Genomic DNA, 20,320 nt, shown 5'->3' with positions numbered 1-20,320 from the left:
CACATTGGACTGAGATCCAATCCAGTCGGTGCAAATGTTTGACAGGCTTGAATACCGACCAATAGAATAACTGTAAACATGCTGGAGAGGGGCGGGATCTAAGATATCCTATGTCATCAACTCAAGGCGCTTTTTGTTCTTTCAGGACAGAAAGACGGAGAAAATTATTTTTAATTGGTCGCGAAGGGTCCGGGTTTAGCGAAGATAACATTTCGCTCGGTTCACTACAATCAAAAACCGGTCAAGTGTAGAGTCAAACCGATGTCGTCTGGTGAAAAGTTGCGCATTTGTGGGACTAAATCAGCTCAGCAGTGAGCTAGCATTAGCCTCTCCGAGACGGTGTCCAGATTGGAGCGGAAGGAGTTCGGGCACTGGGAAGAAGGGGAGAAATCTACTGGGATGCCTCACGCAAGTTGGAAAAAAATGTATCTTACAGTTCCGCCTGGAATCACGGCACTGTAAACCTTAAGTATGTGTTCCCTTGACTGATATCGAATTGCAGGAACAGTTTCATGTTGGTTTTGTAACAGTTAGCGTGCCAGTTGAGCGAGTTAGCCACGTAGCTACGTAGCCTTCAGTGGGAAGACATTTAAAATGGCGGAGGGTTGGCCCATTCCTTCGGCCCTTGTCTTCATGCTGTTCGGTTTGAGTGCCTGGGCTCTTGAGTCTTGTCCCACTCCTTGCTCGTGTTCAAAAGGACTAGGTGAGGTCCATATTCTGGACTGCAACAGGAAAAGGCTGTCGACGCCACCGCTGGACCCACCAGATGGGATAACCCAAGTGTAAGTACACAACCCGTCAGTAAGTCAGTCATGTAGTTAATCCACTGCACTGATTTGTTGCTCAATCAAGTGGTACACCATAACAAACCAACAAACCCCATTTTGATGCATTTTAGCATCTGGACACTAATTTTGTAACATTTTATCCTGTGGTGTTTAACTTAATTCGTTTTGTTTTGCTTTATGACATAGACTAATTGTGTATTTTCCTTAATTTAATCATGAACATATTCGTGGGAAAGTTAAAAAAGAATGACCACCACATCCATTCTCATTTATGCAGTCACTGCGTATCAAGTTGAACAATATGCTTAGATATTAGCCTAACATAATTGACGCTCAGTTGACAGTATACTACAGTAAGTCTTACCTTCATGAAAATTATAATGTTCAATTTTTACTAAAACTGTTGAGGAGACGAGTTGACTAATGTTTATGGTCACTTTGGAGCTTGTAGTTTGTAGTGCTGTCAATTTGTATTGTGTTTATTCCAATATCTAATCTACCTTTATCGATGTGATACGTGGTATTAGAAATACCTATCAATGCAGTACAGTTCAACATCACAAATACTGCAGCCTCCTACATGACATTAAATTAATATTAATTTCTCTTAACAGTTTCAACCAAAATTCAACATTATGACCTTCATGATGGTAGCATTTGTTGTTGGGCTTTTGTTATTGGAGTATATTCAATTTAGCTAGGTGTACCTAAATAAACTGGAAACTGAATGAAAGTATCAAACCATTAAATTGCTCAGAATTTGAGGTTAAACTGGAAAATAGTGGTTTATTCTGTGATCGTTTAATGTCCCCATTTCAATCATGGGTCAGATATTATAATAATTTTCTGTTATATTTCATTTCAGCACCATGAATCACAATGAGCTGACTGTTCTTCCATTTCTTGGAGATGTTTCCTCAAACATCACCTCACTGTCATTGTAAGTACAAAATCTTGGTTGATTTTATTCTTTCTTGGTTTTATGTACTATCTTAATATGCCTCTTCCAAGCAATATGTTTTTATGTGTACTAGTGATACTAAAACACTGGTATGGTACTGTTTGGTGTCATCTTTTTTTTTTTGCTAGCATGGTAAAGAGATAATTGTGTCTTTCCTTGTGTTGATAGGATTTTAGTAAACCATCGACATAGCTTGTCTTACTAATCAGTATCATTATTCGAAGACTAACATCTGTTTTTGTTTTGTTGTTAGAGTCCACAATCGGATCTCAGAACTGCTGATGCATCAGCTGCAGCCATATGTTTCCTTGGAGACACTCGACCTGACATCCAACTCCATCTCTGAGCTCAGAGTTGGATCCTTCCCCTACATGCAGCTGAAATATCTGTAAGGAAATACTGCTCATTTAAATAATCTTTTTTTCATTCGATTAATTAATTCAATTTTTTCATCAATGAAGGTAAGGCCAATTTATCTACAAGAACAGCCTGACAATACAATGAAAGTAAAATAAGAAAGAATGACAGTGCATACAGCTGCCAAGCCTGCACAATATTGCATATTAGCAAATTTCTAGAATATAATCTAATGTAATAACAAAGACACTTGTCATAACAATAAATCAGCTTACAACCGTAGAGTAACTAATGGTATAAGTAGGAAGAATGGGCTCTGTATAATACAGCAGTAAGATGACATAGCATTTATAGCTGTTCAAAGTATTGGAGAGTACATATTAATGCAAAGCAGTATTGCACAATCAAATTGTTCTAGTCAATGCTAATCATGTAAGAGCACTGAAGACACCTTGTTTTGGTTAGTTTGCTGTTGGTAAGTAAGCATCGTATTGTAGACAAACCAACTGTGTGGGGCCTTCTCTTCTTTATATACAGTAGGTGTAACTACAGAGCAAACATTATTCTCCTGCCTGAGTTTAGCTCTAATTTTTCTGCTCTTTTATCTCATAGGAATTTGAGTAATAACAAGATCAGCGTTCTCGAGCCAGGCTGCTTTGAAAACATCTCCAGCTCCCTGCTGGTGCTGAAGCTGAACAGGAACAGATTAGCTGTGCTGCCATCCAAAGTCTTCAAACTTCCTCAGCTTCAGTTCCTGTAAGTATTGTTTGTGTTTTTGATGCAAAATGAAAATCAATCAAGAAAAACCAAGAACTGAGTGGTTGATAGTTGGCAGATAAATATGTGATTTCTGATTTGTTGTAACCACTCTTTCCAAAGTAGCTGGCTGAATTTACAGTAAATCCAAATATTCCAGTGGCTCTGTTTGTTTTTTGTTTTGTTTTTTCAAGAAAAATTATGCTTGCTGTCATTGCAGTGAAATGAAGCGCAACAAGATCAAGATAGTGGACAGCCTAACATTCAAAGGGATGGACTCACTGAAATCACTGAAGATGCAGAGGAATGGCATCAGTAAGCTCATGGATGGAGCCTTTTTTGGACTTAACAACATTGAAGAACTGTGAGTATAGTATTATATACTCTCAATGCTCTGGAGTTCATCAGCAAATGAGGAACAGCACACTGTAAAACCATTTCAAAATAGCTATAAAGACAAAAGGTAGCCGGTGTTAAGTGGGGAAAGCACAAAAGCAGGAAAAAATGGTGTTGTCCTAAAATAAAAGAGTTCGTGTAATCGCAGTTGTTTTCTTAATGTCATTTTGTTTTTTCCCATCTGTGTCTCAGAGAGCTAGAGCATAACAACCTAACTGAGGTCAATAAAGGTTGGCTGTATGGCCTGCGCATGCTGCGTATCCTGCGGGTCAGCCAGAATGCTGTCGGCATCATCCGACCAGACGCCTGGGAATTTTGCCAAAAGCTGGAGGAACTGTGAGTGTGTTTGCTTCATAGCTAAAATCCCCATGCAGCTAAGAGTCCCCACTTTCTTTCATCAGCCCCGGGCTCTGAAATTCATTCTGTGTGCTCAGAGGAGTTACTGTTATCTTTCTGCAGTAGGTTGCTGCTGTGGGTTGTCTGCCTTCAGTGAATGTACTGTATACGGTTCTAACGATTTTCTGTAAATGTCTTTTAATTTTTTCAAGTATCATCTTCGAGTATCATTCTTGAATGTGGAGTTTCACGTGCATACAAGACTGGTGTTGAATAAGGAAATTGTTTGAACTAATCTTTATTATATTTATTTTTGTTTTGCGCAGAGACTTGTCCTTCAATCATTTGACCAGACTCGAGGAGACTGCTTTTGTAGGATTAGGTTTCCTGGAGAGCCTGAACCTGGGAGAGAACTCCATCAGCCATTTGGGAGAAGGAGTGTTCAGTGGCCTGGCAAGTCTGCGTACCCTGTAAGTGCTACCGCTAAATCCCAGCTGTCTAAAATATGTGTCACCTATTCTAAGAAGTGCAATGAAGGTCACCATTCAAAATATAACCAAGTCCTGGCTTGTTCTTGGCTCTGTGCATTCTCATGCAGGATGCTGAATACAGTAGGTCTGCTTGTTTCAGTCTTCATGTGTAGTTCTAGTCCCTTGAATACATTTCCAGAGTAATCCCAAGTAGTTTAGAGAAATAACAGTAGAAATTGCCAGTATTTTAAGTCTGTATCCTTTAATATAGTCTTTGTTGTGTTCTGATCCTGCCTGTCTTTAGTCATCTGTTTAGTCTTAGCTCAAACCACCCAATGTGTAATTTCATAGAATCCTGTTCTCTTGGTTTTGCGTCCTCTGGTCTGCCATTCACTGTGAGCATCGTGCTGACTTGAAATGAGTTGAAAACTCTAGAGGACACTTATTTTCACTCACAGGAGAAGGAAGGGAACTTTATTACTCTGCACAAATGCATATTAAATATCTGAGATGCAATGTAAGTGCAGTGTCTGTGTCATACATGTGAAAGATGTACAGTATAGAGGGTTCTTGTAATATTGCATGGCTGAGAGAGAGCAGGCTGGTCTATACACTGTAGCTGAGGCAGAGGCCAAGAGATGAAGGTTATTAAAATTTGTAAGTAGGGTGAGACTCTCTTTGTGGGCTTTGTGATCGTTTGCTTTTCCATATTTCATCAAGCAGGGTTAAAATAATATCAACATAGTAAGCTCAACAGGAATTTTAGTGGCTACTGAGCATTTCAACAAATAACACAGAAGCTCTAGCTTTGTCAGGGGGAGAAATTGTGATCTGCTTCCTTTGGTGTTGAATACCATTAAATATTATGCGCTATTTTGATTATTAAGTTAATGGGAGTTATGCATTACAATAATGTTGTCCTACATTTATGTGCCGCAAAATACATGAGTTGGTTCAGATGTGGTGAAAGTCAGCTGCTTTTACACATTTCAGTTCACAAAATTTGTATGCTTGAAGGACAATAGATTACAGTTTGAACTACATTAACACAGCCACAAAATCTTTCAAAATTCAGTGTAGATAAGGTCCAGAGTATCAGCCTAATTAAGCAAGTATGTGTTCATCATACATTTATGTGCGAGGTAAGAAGTGTTGAGAAGAGAGGAAGTCGTGAACTCATTATTTGCCTCACAGAGCTCCACTTAAGCCACTGGGTTGCAATGAGAAAGAGGTCATATTTGGGAGGTTGCTTGTCCTGGGAGCTTTCATGGGAGAGGGGAATTGGAGAGTGCCAGAGTTCTTTCATAGGTGCCCAGGCATGGGGAAAGAGAAACAAAAGAGCTCATGACCCATCCTGTAAACACAAGGCCTCTCCGGGTTTCCACTGGACCCATGAACTGTCCCAGTGCTAAACAGAGCCAATTAATTTCCCTTCATCAGAACAGCAGGGGCAGCGAACTGTGACACGCTGTGGAAGTAGGGTGTCTTAAATTGTTAGTCTCCTAACTGAGACTCACTGCCACTGACAACCACAGTGGAGATGATGTACAATCTCTGTGGTGTTGCAGGAAAAGGCTGTAGATGTACAGTCTATGTAGAGTGTGTTTACTATCTAATGCCTGCTTTTGTTTTTCAGAGATATCCGCAACAATGAAATCTCTTGGGCCATTGAAGACTCCATTGGTGTATTTGATGGAATGAAGAAGCTGAACACATTGTGAGGACACACTGTTTGTGCAGATAAATAAACAAATGGTTGTGAAATGTCATATATAGAAAAATAAAAGGGTGCATCTAAAATTCTATATCAGTGTTCCAGATACTTAGTTATGTTTTTCTGGTGAGAACAGTTGGTTGAATGGGTGATGCTTTATTCATATAAGTATGGTTGTACTCTACTGTGAAATTGTTCAAGTTTATTCTCACTTCCATTGAAAGGCTGGTCAAATGTCCTTATTTAGCCTTAATGATAGCTGCTGACACACTGGTTCCATGGATCAATAAAATGTTACCCAGGAGCATCATATGAAATATTTTTATTTTCCAGAATCCTACAGCGGAACAAAATCAAATCAATCACTAAGAAAGCGTTTGAGGGCCTGGAGGAGCTGGAGCACTTGTGAGTTAAACCACGGCACAATCCTTTTTCTCCACACAGTCATACTTGTGTCTCAGTTGGCTCTTTTGTTATTGTTGAATGATTAAAGATAGCAGAAGGCTTTTATTACCACTGTGCTGCTGTTGCCTGTGAAGTGGGATGCCATTTTGATCAAATCACATTGTAGGTGTGTCTAATCCATATTATTGTCCCTTCTGCAGGGACCTCAGCAAGAATGGCATCATGTCGATACACCCTGAGGCGTTGTCCCACATGAAGCTCAAAGTGTTGTGAGTAGACAAAATTAAACTTACAGCACTCATAAGTGCATTTGGAAGCCAGCTTTTCCCTTTGTTGATATTGTTCCTTCAATTGATTCATCATTGTTGCCTTCATTAAAAAGGAATAATAATGATAAAGTAACGGTTATGTGTCACGATTATATAGCTAAATGAAGAAAATCTCAACTACTGAAATGTGAAGTTGATCTACTGTAGGTTTAGTCATGAATGAATAAGAGAAGACTATAACTTTACTTTTCTTGTTGTTAACCCTCACTTTTGGTGGTGACGTTTAAATATATGCATTACTGCTGAGGCACTAGATTGTTATCTTACCAAAACCATACATTTATTGGCTTGGACAAGCAGAGCTTTTGGATTCAGCTCTTGAGTTGCAGCAATATCCGCTTTTGGTAGAACAGCTGTCTCTCCTGCTTGTGAGGAAAGACAGTGGAAATGTTTGGTCTTTTTGGCTTTTTATAGCACTGAATCAGTTTCCTACCATGATTTGGATAATATAAACTTTGCATAAATGCCTATATGACGGTTACATGGTCCAGCTGACTTAAATATATATCCCTTGTTGTGGTTATGGTTGTTTTTTTGTGTATCTAAACATAAAAAAATGTTCATTGTGACATTAAAGTTTTATGAGCTCAGTGTTAGGTTTATTAATAACACTTACCTTTGGGGTTCAGAGAAATGTCACATCATAACAGAGCCACCAGAGCACTGTTTTCATTAGAACGGAGAAAACTGAGAAAACTAAGAAAACGCAGCTACTGTTTCTTGCATACTCACTGTAACTCAAGCAGCACTGGGCTTACTGTTTCATTGACAGACAGTTGTACATTTGCAGAGTAGATAGCAGCCTCTTTTAAACAACTGAGGTCCATTGAACCTTGATTTCACACGTAAATGCATGTTTGCTTTTCTTAAAGGATAAACCATGATTCACTTCCAGAAATGATCACAAATACAATCATTGAAATCCCAAATTTTTGTTTAATTTATTTGTTCAGTTGATTTTGCTCATGGCATCCTTTTATCTCTACAGCAGTTTGATTATTCCAACAAATTTTACAATCACTCATCTAATGCTTCCTTCATTATCTCTCTGTCCTCAGTGTCCTGAACACCAGCAGCTTGCTGTGTGACTGCCACATGCAGTGGTTGGGGCCATGGCTGACTGACAGCCAGTTCCAGCAGTCTGTCTCTGCCGTCTGTGCTCATCCTGCGAGTCTACTTGGTCGCAACGTCCTGTCCATCAGCCCAGAAGAGTTTGTTTGTGGTCAGTCCCTATCTCTTTGTTTGATCTTTCCTAGACTGATCCAAGTCAAATAATCTTCAGTCAATACAGAGCTGGGAAAAAGTTTGTTGGTGTAAATTGGGAAAAGACATAGAGTTTTCATTTTGTGGTGTTTGGAAATCACTGAAATGTATTGTGGATTATTACAATATGTGTATGTGTTACACAACAAGCGGATTATTTAACAGTGGAGGTTTGGTACAGAGGTTTTATAAACTTCAAAGAAAGCCCCAATAGATTCTACCATGTTATTCCTCCTGTATTTGAATACTTCATGTCTTATATGTCTTATATCTTACGTTTTAGTTGCTTTATTTTTGCTGTAAAAATATGGACTTTCTGACTTTGAGAATTGCTGCCTGAATTTTGCACTTTCTGTCTCTGCTCCTCCGCAGATGATTTCCCCAAGCCTCAGATCACAACTCACCCAGAGACGTCTGTGGCACTGCGGGGGAACAATGTGACTCTGAGCTGTGTTGCCTCCAGCAGCAGTGATTCGCCAATGACCACAGCTTGGCGGAAGGACGGGGAGGTGCTGTATGATGCAGAAGTGCAAAACTACGCCCAGTACCAGGAGGGAGAGCTGATCTACACCACTATGCTTCACCTCCTCAATGTCAACTTTACTGATGAGGGGCGGTACCAGTGTGTGGTCTCCAATCACTTCGGCTCCAACTACTCCAACAGGGCCAAGCTTACCGTCAATGGTGAGGGTGTTTGCCTGCTTTCAAAGAATGTGATTGATGGTTGTCAGTGGGGCTCATTTGTTTTTCTCCTGCTCTACAGTCATTTTCTTTAAGTTTTAAAGAGCTGTTCATGACTGTCATAAAATTTAAGACAGTAGAACCATAAGATTTATGCAACTACTGTTTGATCCCAGTCTTCTCTGTAGCACTTTTGACTTTCATTCGTCTATCTTTCAGAGTTGCCATCATTTCTTAAGACTCCAATGGACCTGACGATCCGGACCGGGACTATGGCCAGGCTGGAGTGTGCTGCTGAAGGCCATCCATCACCCCAGATTGCTTGGCAGAAGGACGGAGGCACAGACTTTCCTGCTGCCCGAGAGCGAAGGATGCACGTGATGCCAGATGATGACATCTTCTTCATTGCTAACGTGAAGACAGAAGACATGGGAGTGTACAGCTGCACGGCTCAAAATGCAGCTGGCAGCCTGTCGGCAAACGCTACTCTCACTGTCCTGGGTGAGTCACCCACCTGATAAGCAGAGCATACTACTGATGTTTTACTACTGGGTAATTTTCTTTCTGAGCCACTCTGCTGTCACTGTTTACATACTCTTATTTTATGTTCCCTCAACTCTTTTAACCAGTGACAATATAAATATAAACCGTGTTATACCATGGCCATGGAGAATTCTTAAATGTTGCTGGAGAATCTTTGACACAACTGTTCAATCACATTTCTGATGAATGTGCTTCTGAGATTTCAATTAGACTATGAGCTGGTATATAATCAATGACACAGCCAGAGTGGCAGAGCTTGTGATTGAGGCTTATACATACTAAAAAAAGTTTTATATGTTTTTTAGTTATTCTAAAAATAACAGACTTGACCTCACAGACATCCATCTAAACAGATTGACATAAATGCCACTGAGATAATCCTTATTAAATCAAAAATCAATGATTCCTCTTCTCCTCCAGAAACTCCATCCTTCATGCGGCCGCTGGAAGACAGAACAGTGGCCCGTGGTGAAACTGCTGTGCTTCAGTGCATAGCTGGAGGTAGCCCTGCCCCCCGTCTCAACTGGACCAAAGATGACGGACCTCTGGTACTCACAGAGCGCCACTTCTTCGCTGCTGCCAACCAGCTCCTTATTATAGTGGACGCTGGTCCTGCTGATGCTGGCAAATACACCTGCATCATGTCTAATACTCTGGGAACAGAGCGTGGCCACATCTACCTCAGCGTCTCGCCATCACCTAACTGCGATACGGGTGGCGGGTACGACCAAGATGGCTGGACCACCGTGGGCATTGTGGTTATTGTGGTGGTGTGCTGTGTGGTTGGAACCTCGCTGGTCTGGGTCATTGTCATCTATCACATGCGCAGAAAGAGTGAGGACTACAGTATCACAAACACAGGTCAGCAGTTTAGACAATAAATATGTCTTATTTGAAGATATTCCCAAAAGGGATTGTTGTTTGGAGACCATGAAATGTGTCTATGGGGACAGCATTTTGTTGTCAGAATACAACGTTTCACAGAACACAGGACCGTGTAACAAAATATGTCTCTGTCTGTTCCAGATGAGATGAATTTGCCAGCAGACATCCCCAGCTACTTGTCCTCTCAGGGTACTTTGTCAGAGCCTCAGGAAGGCTACAGTAACTCTGAGGCTGGCAGCCACCAGCAGCTCATGCCTCCTCTCTCCAATGGATACGTCCATAAAGGGACAAATGGTGAGTAATTTAGCTTTTAGTGTTTGACATGTTTGGTTTGTCATAATCGCACACTATTTATATCATGATCTCGATATGACAAGCTTTGCTTTTCTTGCATGACATCAACACACAATATTCTTATAGTAACCATCTCTGAACTGCACATATACGTCCCTGTAATATTCCCTGTAATGGTAAAGATTTATACTGTGCATTTTATTGCCGTGCACACTTTCTGTATGATGTACGATTTACATACAAGGCATTGTAATATTCCAATAATTTAGTTTGCAATTAAGTCACTTTTGATTCAAGTCAAGAGTTTGTGGTAAAGACTGACTTGTCTGTGCTGATTAGGGATCATATTTCCACATTGTTTTCTTTTGAGTTTTAATCTGATGTGTTGGAATATGTCAACATTTCAATCACAAGAAAGCAAAGCCTTTAATGTTTACGTTACAAAGATTGTTGCGTGATCACGCATGAGGATGTACTAGCACATGTCCTGGCTTTCACACGAATCACTTCTGACATATAATAATGATGATGATATTTAATACATTTCCAATTTCTTTAAATAAATACAGCTTTTCAGATGTGATTTTCAGGATTCAATGGTTTTGGACACCTTTGTGCTCATTAGGTTCTTGTGTCTGCTTTGGTGTGCAATGAGACACTGACTAATTATCATGTCTGTCCCAGGTGTGTGTTATGGAGACACGAGCAGTGAGGTGGAAACTGAGGGGAATGGCATGCTGCACTGCAGGGTCGGCTCTCTGTTCACTGGCCGTAGCAGCTTCCACCCTGGGGAGCCCTGTGAGGGGCTAGCTGGAGTCCCCACAGGTTAGTGTCAAGTACACACGAGCAGTCGTATAAGGTTTTGTTTTTTATGCATTTGCAGTGTTCACATGTTTTCCCAAGCTTTTTATAATATCTTTGCCTTTCACACGGTCTTTCAACTTGTCCAGTAAATGTGTAGATCTATTCATATTAAAGTGTCATAAGGTTGATGGTCTATTCATATGTATGTGTATATATTTTAATTTCATTTCAATATAATTACAATTGATCAAATTAAGTAAGAGAAAATGCATACTACTCAAAATAATCAGGTCGGGGTCCTAGTATCTGAACAGCAATCCCAACATCGATGCATATGATGATGGACATATAACAAGCTCAGATAAAACATGTAATATATATAATGAAGATAAACTTCATTTATATAGCACCTTCATTTATGCAGCACTTTTTCATACATGACGGGCAGCTCAAAGTGCTTTTACAAGGCTAAAAACAGCTGAAATATTAAATTACATTTAAAATGCTGAAGTAAAGTAATTAACCATTTAAAAAGAATCCCCAAAAAACAGTGTGGTTTGTATTCAGTTCCTCAACAGTGTAAAAGAGGGCTTAACAATAAATCAAAATATGATCAAAATCGCAATGTGGCCACGTACAATATTCAAATCACAGGAGGTGCACTGTTTGCCTTGAACATAAGTACATAAAAATAAGAAAAGGCTGAGATTGTTTTCTATCCTGAAACAAATGAATACAGATTGTGATTGTAAACAAACATAAAGTGAGAATAATCATTAGTAATCAGTTGATTACTCTAAGTGTACTTGAGAGGCTTTTTCCCAGCCACTGTCAGCACACTTCACACTGATTGAATCTTGGGTCTTGACAACAAACAACATACATACACATCTTTCTTGCCAGGTGGTGCAGGTCCGCTGGTCATCTGCTCCGACTGCTACGACAATGCCAACATTTACTCACGCACACGGGAGTACTGCCCCTATGCCTATCTAGGGGAGGACGATCCGCTGGACAAAAGTCTACCAGGCCTGAAGGGGAGCTTCAGTGAGCATGCCCAGCACGAGGACACGGCACTGGAGAGCCTCATTAGCAACCAGGACTCCTCTGTCTTTCTCACCTCACATGACAAAAGGTTGAGCAGCCACACTCCCCCGGAGCACTACACTAATGGTGAGAAACAGAAATTCCCATTTTTACCTTTTTTAGAGAAAGATGGTGACAACTATCATGTGCTATGTGCTATGTGCTACCTGCAGAGGTGTTTTTGGTAACATGATGAATTTGCACCATCCAAAAAAACAGCAGGTGTAAACATTTTCCTCTACTGTTTGTGGCTGTTATATATTTTGCAGATTCTCAGGCTGGTTTGCACTTACCTTACCTTTTATATACTGTACAGACACTGAAGTTATTGATTCAGTGAAGCCAGTATTATAGAGATGTGAGGTTTTCCAGTGAACTGGTAAACCCATAAGATTAAATTAATTAGAGATATTGATCTTTCAGTTTATTTTTTCTGTTTAGGTACATAGAGGCTTGTTAGTGGGGTTGTTGGAGTGATCACAGTACTTGCAGGCTACAGCTAATGTTATGTTCTGTGTTGAGAGGAGAGAAAGACAAATGTGTAGAAGTCAGCCTGGCTAACTACATTTTAACAAACTAAAAACTAGCTGCTTAAATTTATTTTTCTTAATTTTTTAAAAAGTCAGACAAAGAAAGATACCCATCAAACAATCTGAGAGCATAAGTGGGCATCTTTAAATTATTGTTTTTTTTATCCAACCAACACGCCAGTATAGCATTCAAGTTACAAAGATATAAAACAGTGAAAAGCAGCAAATCCTCACATTTGAGGAACCGGAAACACAATATTTGGAAACAATATATTTACTTTTACTCATTTGACAGATGCTTTTATCCAAAGTGACGTACAATAAAACACTGATGAATTATCATCGCATTTAAAAAAAAAAGTACGTGGTTGAGAATCAGTTAGTGGATGGTCAAGTGTAGCCCTCTAAATATTGCTCCTGTTGCCATCTTTGCAGATTCCCTTAGCAGGTCATTCTGGGGAGAAGGGGAAGATCTGTCCTCGAAACCCCAATCAGGAGCGTCCCAGCACCCAGTGACTGTTCACAGGACACCTCCTATAACTTCAACTGCAGACGGGGCACAGAACCAGAATGAAGCAGAGGTGGGCTACTTCCCCAGCCAAAGCACACAGGACCACAGAAGTGCCTCTAATAGGACTAACCCTCTGGAGCATCCTGCTCCCACATAGGTCCTTACACTCCGCCCACACTCCTCGTTGCTGCACCCCATCCCCCTTCACCCACTACCTCCAAAGAGACTCCTCACATTCTGCCAAAGATGCTCTCTTGTATGTTTACATTCCCCTTTCACTCAAGAGGACATGCTAACGTTCTCCACTGTGGAAAGACTCCTGTGTCAGGCTGGAGAAGTGGACCTGTGATTAAAGTGACCTCCTCCTTGACACCTCCACCTCTGCAGGACCCCTCTCTCCCACATCCTCCACCACTCTTCTTTTTCTCTTTATAGAGAAATCTATGAATGTATGTTTTAAAGAGCCATGTTGGATGGGATCGACCCTGCTGCTGTGGGGCTGAAATTGTTTGCCAGTGTACTACACATTGGCTGTTTGTTTCATCATTCCTGGTACAGACACGTGTTGGAACAGCCTACATGACTTTGGTAGAAAATCATAAACCATCTCTTCCCAACTGGGGAAAAAGGGGTTTAAATGGGGGACAATTATAGTTCCCTCACCAGCAGATTGTGATGGTTAATATAGGTAAGAACCTTGAAAGAATATGTCCCACATTCCCACAGCTATTCTGACTGACTCTAAACTACCCTATCTAATATCCAGTTATGCAAATTCCAGAGACAGTGACACCAAAATGTGGTGTATATTATGAATATATATGAATATATCCTATATCATCTTTATCTGATCTTGTTTTTGTTCTATGTCAAACACAATTGTTAATTCCTTCACTTTATATCTTCGTTATGATAAGCAGTTTGGGGAGAAAGCATACAGTTTTTTTTGCACATGTGACAATCATGGTTTTGCTGGCTATTTTCTGATGGTTGTCTGTTAGATGGCCTTTTTAACAAGCATTCTCAGTAACCTCGATCAGGTGACATTATGGTTTATATATACAGTATGCACTGATTTGTTTTCCCTTCTTCTCATGTCTTACAGGCACTTAATTTAATGGTGGTACACTTTATTATGCAATGCGCATGTTGTTTTACATTGTGACGATTTATCATCACAGTTTTTTCTCAAAGTTCATGATCCTTCCATAGAAATTGATTAAGCCTAGGTTTTCACTTGGGACTGTGAAAAATGAGAATGTATTGTATTATTTTATATGTATGTATGTGTATGTGTGTGTGTGTGTGTGTGTGTATGTATGTATGTATGTATCTATGTGTACATAAGGCTAGTTATATGAAATGCCATGTCCTACTAGTCCATTTACAGAGAGGTTTGAGACGTAAGCTGCAGTAACTTTAAAAACATTAAAAGAGAGAGATTTAACTAGTGACAATATAAATAATAAAACGCTGTTTACAATGGCCATGGAGAATTCTTAATGTTGCTGGAAAGAAAATCTTTGACACAACTGTTCATCCACAATCTTCTGATGAATGTTGCTTCTGAAGATTTCCAATTAGAACTATGAAGCTGGTATATAATCAATGCATCAGCCAGAGTGGCAGAAGCTGTGGTTGACTTGAGGCTTATACATACTAAAAAAAAGTTTTATATGTGTTTTTAGTTTATTCTAAAAAGTAACAGACTTGACTCACCAAGAACATCCAATTCTAAACAGATTGACATAAATATGCCACTGAGATAATCCTTATTAAAGTCAAAAATCAATGATTCCTCTTTCTCCATCCAGAAAACTCCATCCTTCATGCGGGCCGCTGGAAGGACACGAACGTGGCCCGTGGTGAAACTGCTGTGCCTTTCAGTGCATAGCTGGAAGGTAAGCCCTGCTGCCCCCCGTCTCAAACTTGGGACCTAAGAGAGTGACGGACCTCTGGTGAACTGCAACAGAGCCGCCAACGTTCTTCGCTGCTGCCAAACCCAGCTTCCTTATTATTAGTGGACGCTGGTACCCTGGCTGATGCTGGCAAATAAACCGCTGCATCATGTCTAATTACTTCTTGGGAAACAGAGCGTGGCCACAATTTACCTCCAGCGTCTCGCCTAATCAACCTAACTGCGATAACGGGTGGCGGGTAACGACCAAGATGGCTTGGACACGTGGGCCATTGTGGTTATTGTGGTGGTGTGCTGTGTGGTTGGAAAAGCCTCGCTGGTCTGGGTCCATTGTCATCTAATCACATGCGCAGAAAGGAGTGAGGGAACCTACAAGTATCAACAAACACAGGTCACAAGTTTAAGACAATAAAATATGTCTTTTAATTTGCAAGAATATTCCGGCCAAAAGGGAATTGGTTGTGTTTGGAGAGCCATGAAAATGTGTCTATGGGGACAGCATTTGTTGGTCAGAATACAACGTTTCACAGAACACAGGACCGTTGGTAACAAAATTAATGTCTCTGTTGGTTTCCAGATGAAGATGAATTTTGCAGCAAGAAGCATCCCCAGCTACTTGTCCTCTACAGGGTACTTTGTCAGAGCCTCAGGAAGGCTACAGTAAACTTGAGGGCTGGGCAGCCACCAGCAGCTGCATATGCTCCTCTCTCCAATGGATACTCCATAAAGGGACAAATGGTGGAAGTAATTTAAGCTTTAAGTGTTTGACAATGTTTGGTTTTTGTCAATAATCGCACACTAATTTATATCAATGATGCTCGATTATGACAAGCCTTTGCTTTTCTTTGCATGAACAATCCAAAACAGCACAAGTATTCTCTTATAGTAACCAATCTCATGAACTGCACATATACGTCCCTGTAATATTCCCTGTAATGGGTAAAGATTTTATACTGGTGCATTTTATTGCCGTGCACACTTTCCTTGTATGAATGGTACGATTTACATACAAGGCATTTGTAATATTCCAATAATTTATTAGTTTTGCAGATTAAGTCAGCTTTTGAATTGCAAGTCAAGAGTTTTTGTGGTAAAGAACTGGACTTGTCTGATGCTGATTTAGGGATCTTTATTATCCACATTGTTTTTTTTTGAAGTTTTAATCTGATTGTGTTGGAAATAAATGTCCAAACCATTTCAAATCAACCAGAAGAGCAAAAGCCTTTAATGTTTACGTTACATAAGATTAGGTTGCGTCGATCAGAGACATGAAAGGATTGTACTAGCAGACATGTCCTGGCTTTTTCAACACGAATCACTTCTGCATAATAATCAACTGATGATGAATAATTTAATACATTTCCAATTTCTTTAAAATAAATACAGCTTTTCAGATGTGATTTTTCAGGAATATTCAATGGTTTTTGGGCACCTTTGTGCTCAATTAGGTTCCTTTGTGTCCTTTGCTTTGGTGTGCAATGAGAACACTGACTAAATTATCACTGTCTGTCCTCAGGTGTGTGTTTATGGAGAGACGAGCAGTGAGGTGGAAACTGAGGGGAATGGCATGCTGCACTGCAGGGTCCCGGCTCTCTGTTCACTGGCCGTAGCAGCTTCCACCCTGGGGAGCCCTGGTGAGGGGCTAGCTGGAGTCCCCACAGGTTAGTGGTCAAGTACACACGAGCAGTCGTAATAAGGTTTTGTTTTTTTATGCATTTGAGTGTTCACATATGTTTCTCCAAAGCTTTTTTAATAATATTCTTTGCTTTCACACGTCTTTTCAAACTTGGTCCAGTAAATGTGTAGCTCTTATTCCATATTAAAGTGTCATAAGGTTGATGGTCTATTTCAATATGTAATGTGTATATATTTTTATTTCATTTCATATAATTACAAGTTGTATCCAATTAAGTTAAGAAGAAATGCATACTAAATCAAAGATAATCAGGTTCGGGGTCACTAGGTTATCTGAACCAGCAAAATCCCAACAATCGATGGCATATGATGAATGGACATATAACAAGCCTCAAGAATAAAAATGTAATATATATAATGAAGGATAAAACTTGAATTTATAGCACGTTCATTTATGCTAGCAGCTATTTTCAATACATGACGGGCAAGCTTCAAGCGTGCGTTTTACAAGGCTAAAAAGACAGCTGAAATATTAAAGGACTTAACATTTAAAATAGCTGAAGTAAAGTAATTAACCTTTAAAAAGAATACCCAAAAAACAAGTGGGTGGTTTTGTATTCAGTTCCTCAACAGGTAGGTAAAGCAGGGGGCTTTAACACAATAGATCAATAAAATATGATCAAATCGCAATGTGGCCCACGTACAATATTCAAATCACAGGAAGGTGGCACTGTTTTGCCTTGAACATAAGTACATAAAAATAAGAAAAGGCTTGAGATTGTTTTCTTATCCTGAAACAAATGAATACAGATTGTGATTGTTAAACAAACATCAAAGTGAGAATATATTCATTTAGTAATCAGATTGAATTACTCTAAGTGTACTTGAGAGGCTTTTTCCCAGCCCACTGTCAGCACACTTTCACACTGGAATTAATCTTGGGTCTTTGACAACAAACAACATACAGTACACATCTTTTCTTGCCAGGTGGTTGCAGGTCCGTGGTCATCTGCTCCGACTGCTGGAACAATCCAACATTTTACTCACGCACACGGGATAGCTGCCCTATGCCTTGATCTAGGGAACGATCGCGGACAAGAAGTTTACTACCAGCCTGAAAGCTTCAGTGACATGCGCAGCCGAGGGAGCGACGGCACTGGAGAGTGCCTTCATTCAGCCCAACCAGGCACTCCTCCTGTCCTTTCTCCACCTCACATGACAAAAGGTTGAGCAGCCCCACTCCCCCGGAGCATACACTAAATGGTGAAGAAACAGAAATTCCCATTTTTACCTTTTTTAGAGAAAGATTGGTGACAACTATCATGTGCTATGTGCTATGTGCTTACCTGCAAGAGGTTGTTTTTGGTAACCAGCTGAATTTGCACACATCCAAAAAAACAGCAGGTGTAAACAATTTTCCTCTACTGTTTGTGGCTGTTTATATATTTTTGCAGATTCTCAGGCTGGTTTGCACTTACCTTACCTTTTTAATATACTGTACAGACACTGAGTTATTGATTCCAGTGTGAAAGCCAGTAAGTTAATAGAGAATGTGAGGTTTTCCAGTGAAACTGGTAAACCCATAAGATTAAATTAATAGAGATATTGATCTTTCAGTTTTTAATTTTTTCTGTTTAGGTACATAGAGGTGCTTGTTAGTGGGGTTTGTTGGAGTGAATCACAGTACTTGCAGGGCTACAGCTAATGTTATGGTGTTGTGTTTGAGAGGAGAAGAAAAGACAAATGTGTAAAGTTCAGCCTGGCTAACTACATTTTAACAAACTAAAAAACTACCTGCCTTAAATTTATTTTTCTCTTAATTTTTTAAAAGTCAGACAAAGAAAAGATAACCCATCAAAACAATCTGAGAGCATAAGTGGGGCATCTTTAAATTATTGTTTTTTTTTTATCCAACCAACACCAGTATAGCATTCAAGTTACAAAAGGATAATAAAGACAGTGAAAAGCAGCAAATCCCTCACATGTGAGGAACCGGAAACACAATATTTTTGGAAAACAAATATTTTACTTTTTTACTCATTTGAACAGATTGCCTTTTATCCAAAGTGGACGTACAATAGAACACTGATGAATTATCATCGCATTTTAAAAAAAAGTACGTGGTTGAGAAATCAGTTAGTGGTATGGTACAGTGTAGCCCTCTTAAAATATTGCCATCCTGTTGCCAATCTTTGGCAGATTCCCTTAGCAGGTCCATTCTGGGAGAAAGGGGGAAGAATCCTGTCCTTCGAAACCCAATCAGGAGCGTCCCAGCACCCAGGTGGACTGTTCACAGGAGACACTCCTATAACTTCAAACTGCAGACGGGTGCACAGAAGCCAGAATGAAGCAGAGGTGGGGCTACTTCCCCAGCCAAAGACACAGGAACCACAGAAGTGCCTCTAATAGGGACTAACCCTCTGGAGCATCCTGCTTTCCCACAATAGGTCCCTTAACACTCCGCCCACACTCCTCGTTGCTGCAACCCCATCCCCCTTCACCACTACCTCCAAAGACTCCTCACATTCTGCCAAAGATGCTCTCTTGTATGTTTACATTCCCCTTTCACTCAAGAGGAACATGCTAACGTTCTCGACCACTGTGGGAAAGAACTCCTGTGTCAGGCCTGGAGAAGGTGGACCCGTGTGAATTAAAGTGATACCTCCTCCTTGACACCTCCACCTCTGCAGGACCCCTTCTCCCACATCCTCCACCACTCTTCTTTCTTTTTCTCTTTATAGAGGAAATCTATGAGATGTATGTTTTTAAAGAGCCATGTTGGAATGGGATCGACTCCCTCTGCTGTGGGGCTGAAATTGTTGTGCCAGTTGTCTACACATTGCTGTTTTGTTTCATCATTCCTGGTACAGACACGTGTTTGGAACAGCCTACATGACTTTGGTAGAAAATCATAAACAATCTCTTCCCAACTGGGGAAAAAGGGGTTTAAATGGGGGACAATTATAGTTCCCTCACCAGCAGATTGTGATGGTTAATATAGGTAAGAACCTTGAAAGAATATGTCCCCACATTTCCCACAGCTATTCTGACTGACTCTAAACTACGCCTATCTAATATCCCAGTTATGCAAGATTCCAGAGACAGTGACAACCAAAATGTGGTGTAATATATGAATATATATGAATATATCCTATATCATCCTTTATTCTGATCTTGTTTTTGTTCTATGTCAAACACAATTGTTAATTCCTTCACTTTATATCTTCGTTATGATAAGCAGTTTGGGGAGAAAGCATACAGTTTTTTTTTTGCACATGTGACAATGCATGGTTTTTGCTGGCTATTTTCTGATGGTTGTCTGTTAGATGGCCCTTTTTAACAAGCATTCTCCAGTAACCTCGATCAGGTGACATTAATGGTTTATTTATATACAGTATGCCACTGATTTGTTTTCCCTTCTTCTCGATGTCTTACAGGCACTTAATTTAATGTGGGTCACACCTTTATTATGCAAATGCGCATGTTTGTTTTACATTTGTTGACGATATTATCATCAACAGTTTTTTTCTCAAAGTTTCTGATCCTTCCATAGAAATTGATTAAGCACTAGTTTTCACTTGGGACTGTGAAAAAATGAGAATGTATTGTATTATTTTATATGTATGTATGTGTGTGAATGTGTGTGTGTGTGTTGTGG

At 40.0% G+C, this 20,320-nt stretch overlaps 1 protein-coding gene across 1 annotated transcript; it reads left to right on the top strand.

Moving 5' to 3' along the window:
- Positions 1–126: 126 nt before the first annotated feature.
- On the top strand, positions 127–14,517 carry lrig2 (leucine rich repeats and immunoglobulin like domains 2). Its single transcript, XM_022761419.1, has 18 exons — positions 127–782; positions 1,654–1,728; positions 2,003–2,137; positions 2,719–2,862; positions 3,083–3,226; positions 3,451–3,594; positions 3,921–4,064; positions 5,701–5,781; positions 6,112–6,183; positions 6,384–6,452; positions 7,571–7,734; positions 8,148–8,459; positions 8,676–8,957; positions 9,420–9,860; positions 10,026–10,178; positions 10,863–11,003; positions 11,886–12,155; positions 13,034–14,517. The coding sequence occupies exons 1-18, from the start codon at positions 595–597 to the stop codon at positions 13,264–13,266; spliced, it is 3,192 nt and encodes a 1,063-aa protein (XP_022617140.1). The 5' UTR covers positions 127–594; the 3' UTR covers positions 13,267–14,517.
- The last annotated feature ends 5,803 nt before the right edge of the window (positions 14,518–20,320 follow it).

The sequence above is a fragment of the Seriola dumerili genome, unplaced genomic scaffold (assembly GCF_002260705.1).
Source record: "Seriola dumerili isolate Sdu_G_001 unplaced genomic scaffold, Sdu_1.0 BDQW01000409.1, whole genome shotgun sequence".
Taxonomy (NCBI): domain Eukaryota; kingdom Metazoa; phylum Chordata; class Actinopteri; order Carangiformes; family Carangidae; genus Seriola; species Seriola dumerili.
Note: the sequence above shows the minus strand (reverse complement) of the source record. Positions and strands in the feature narration are given on the sequence as shown.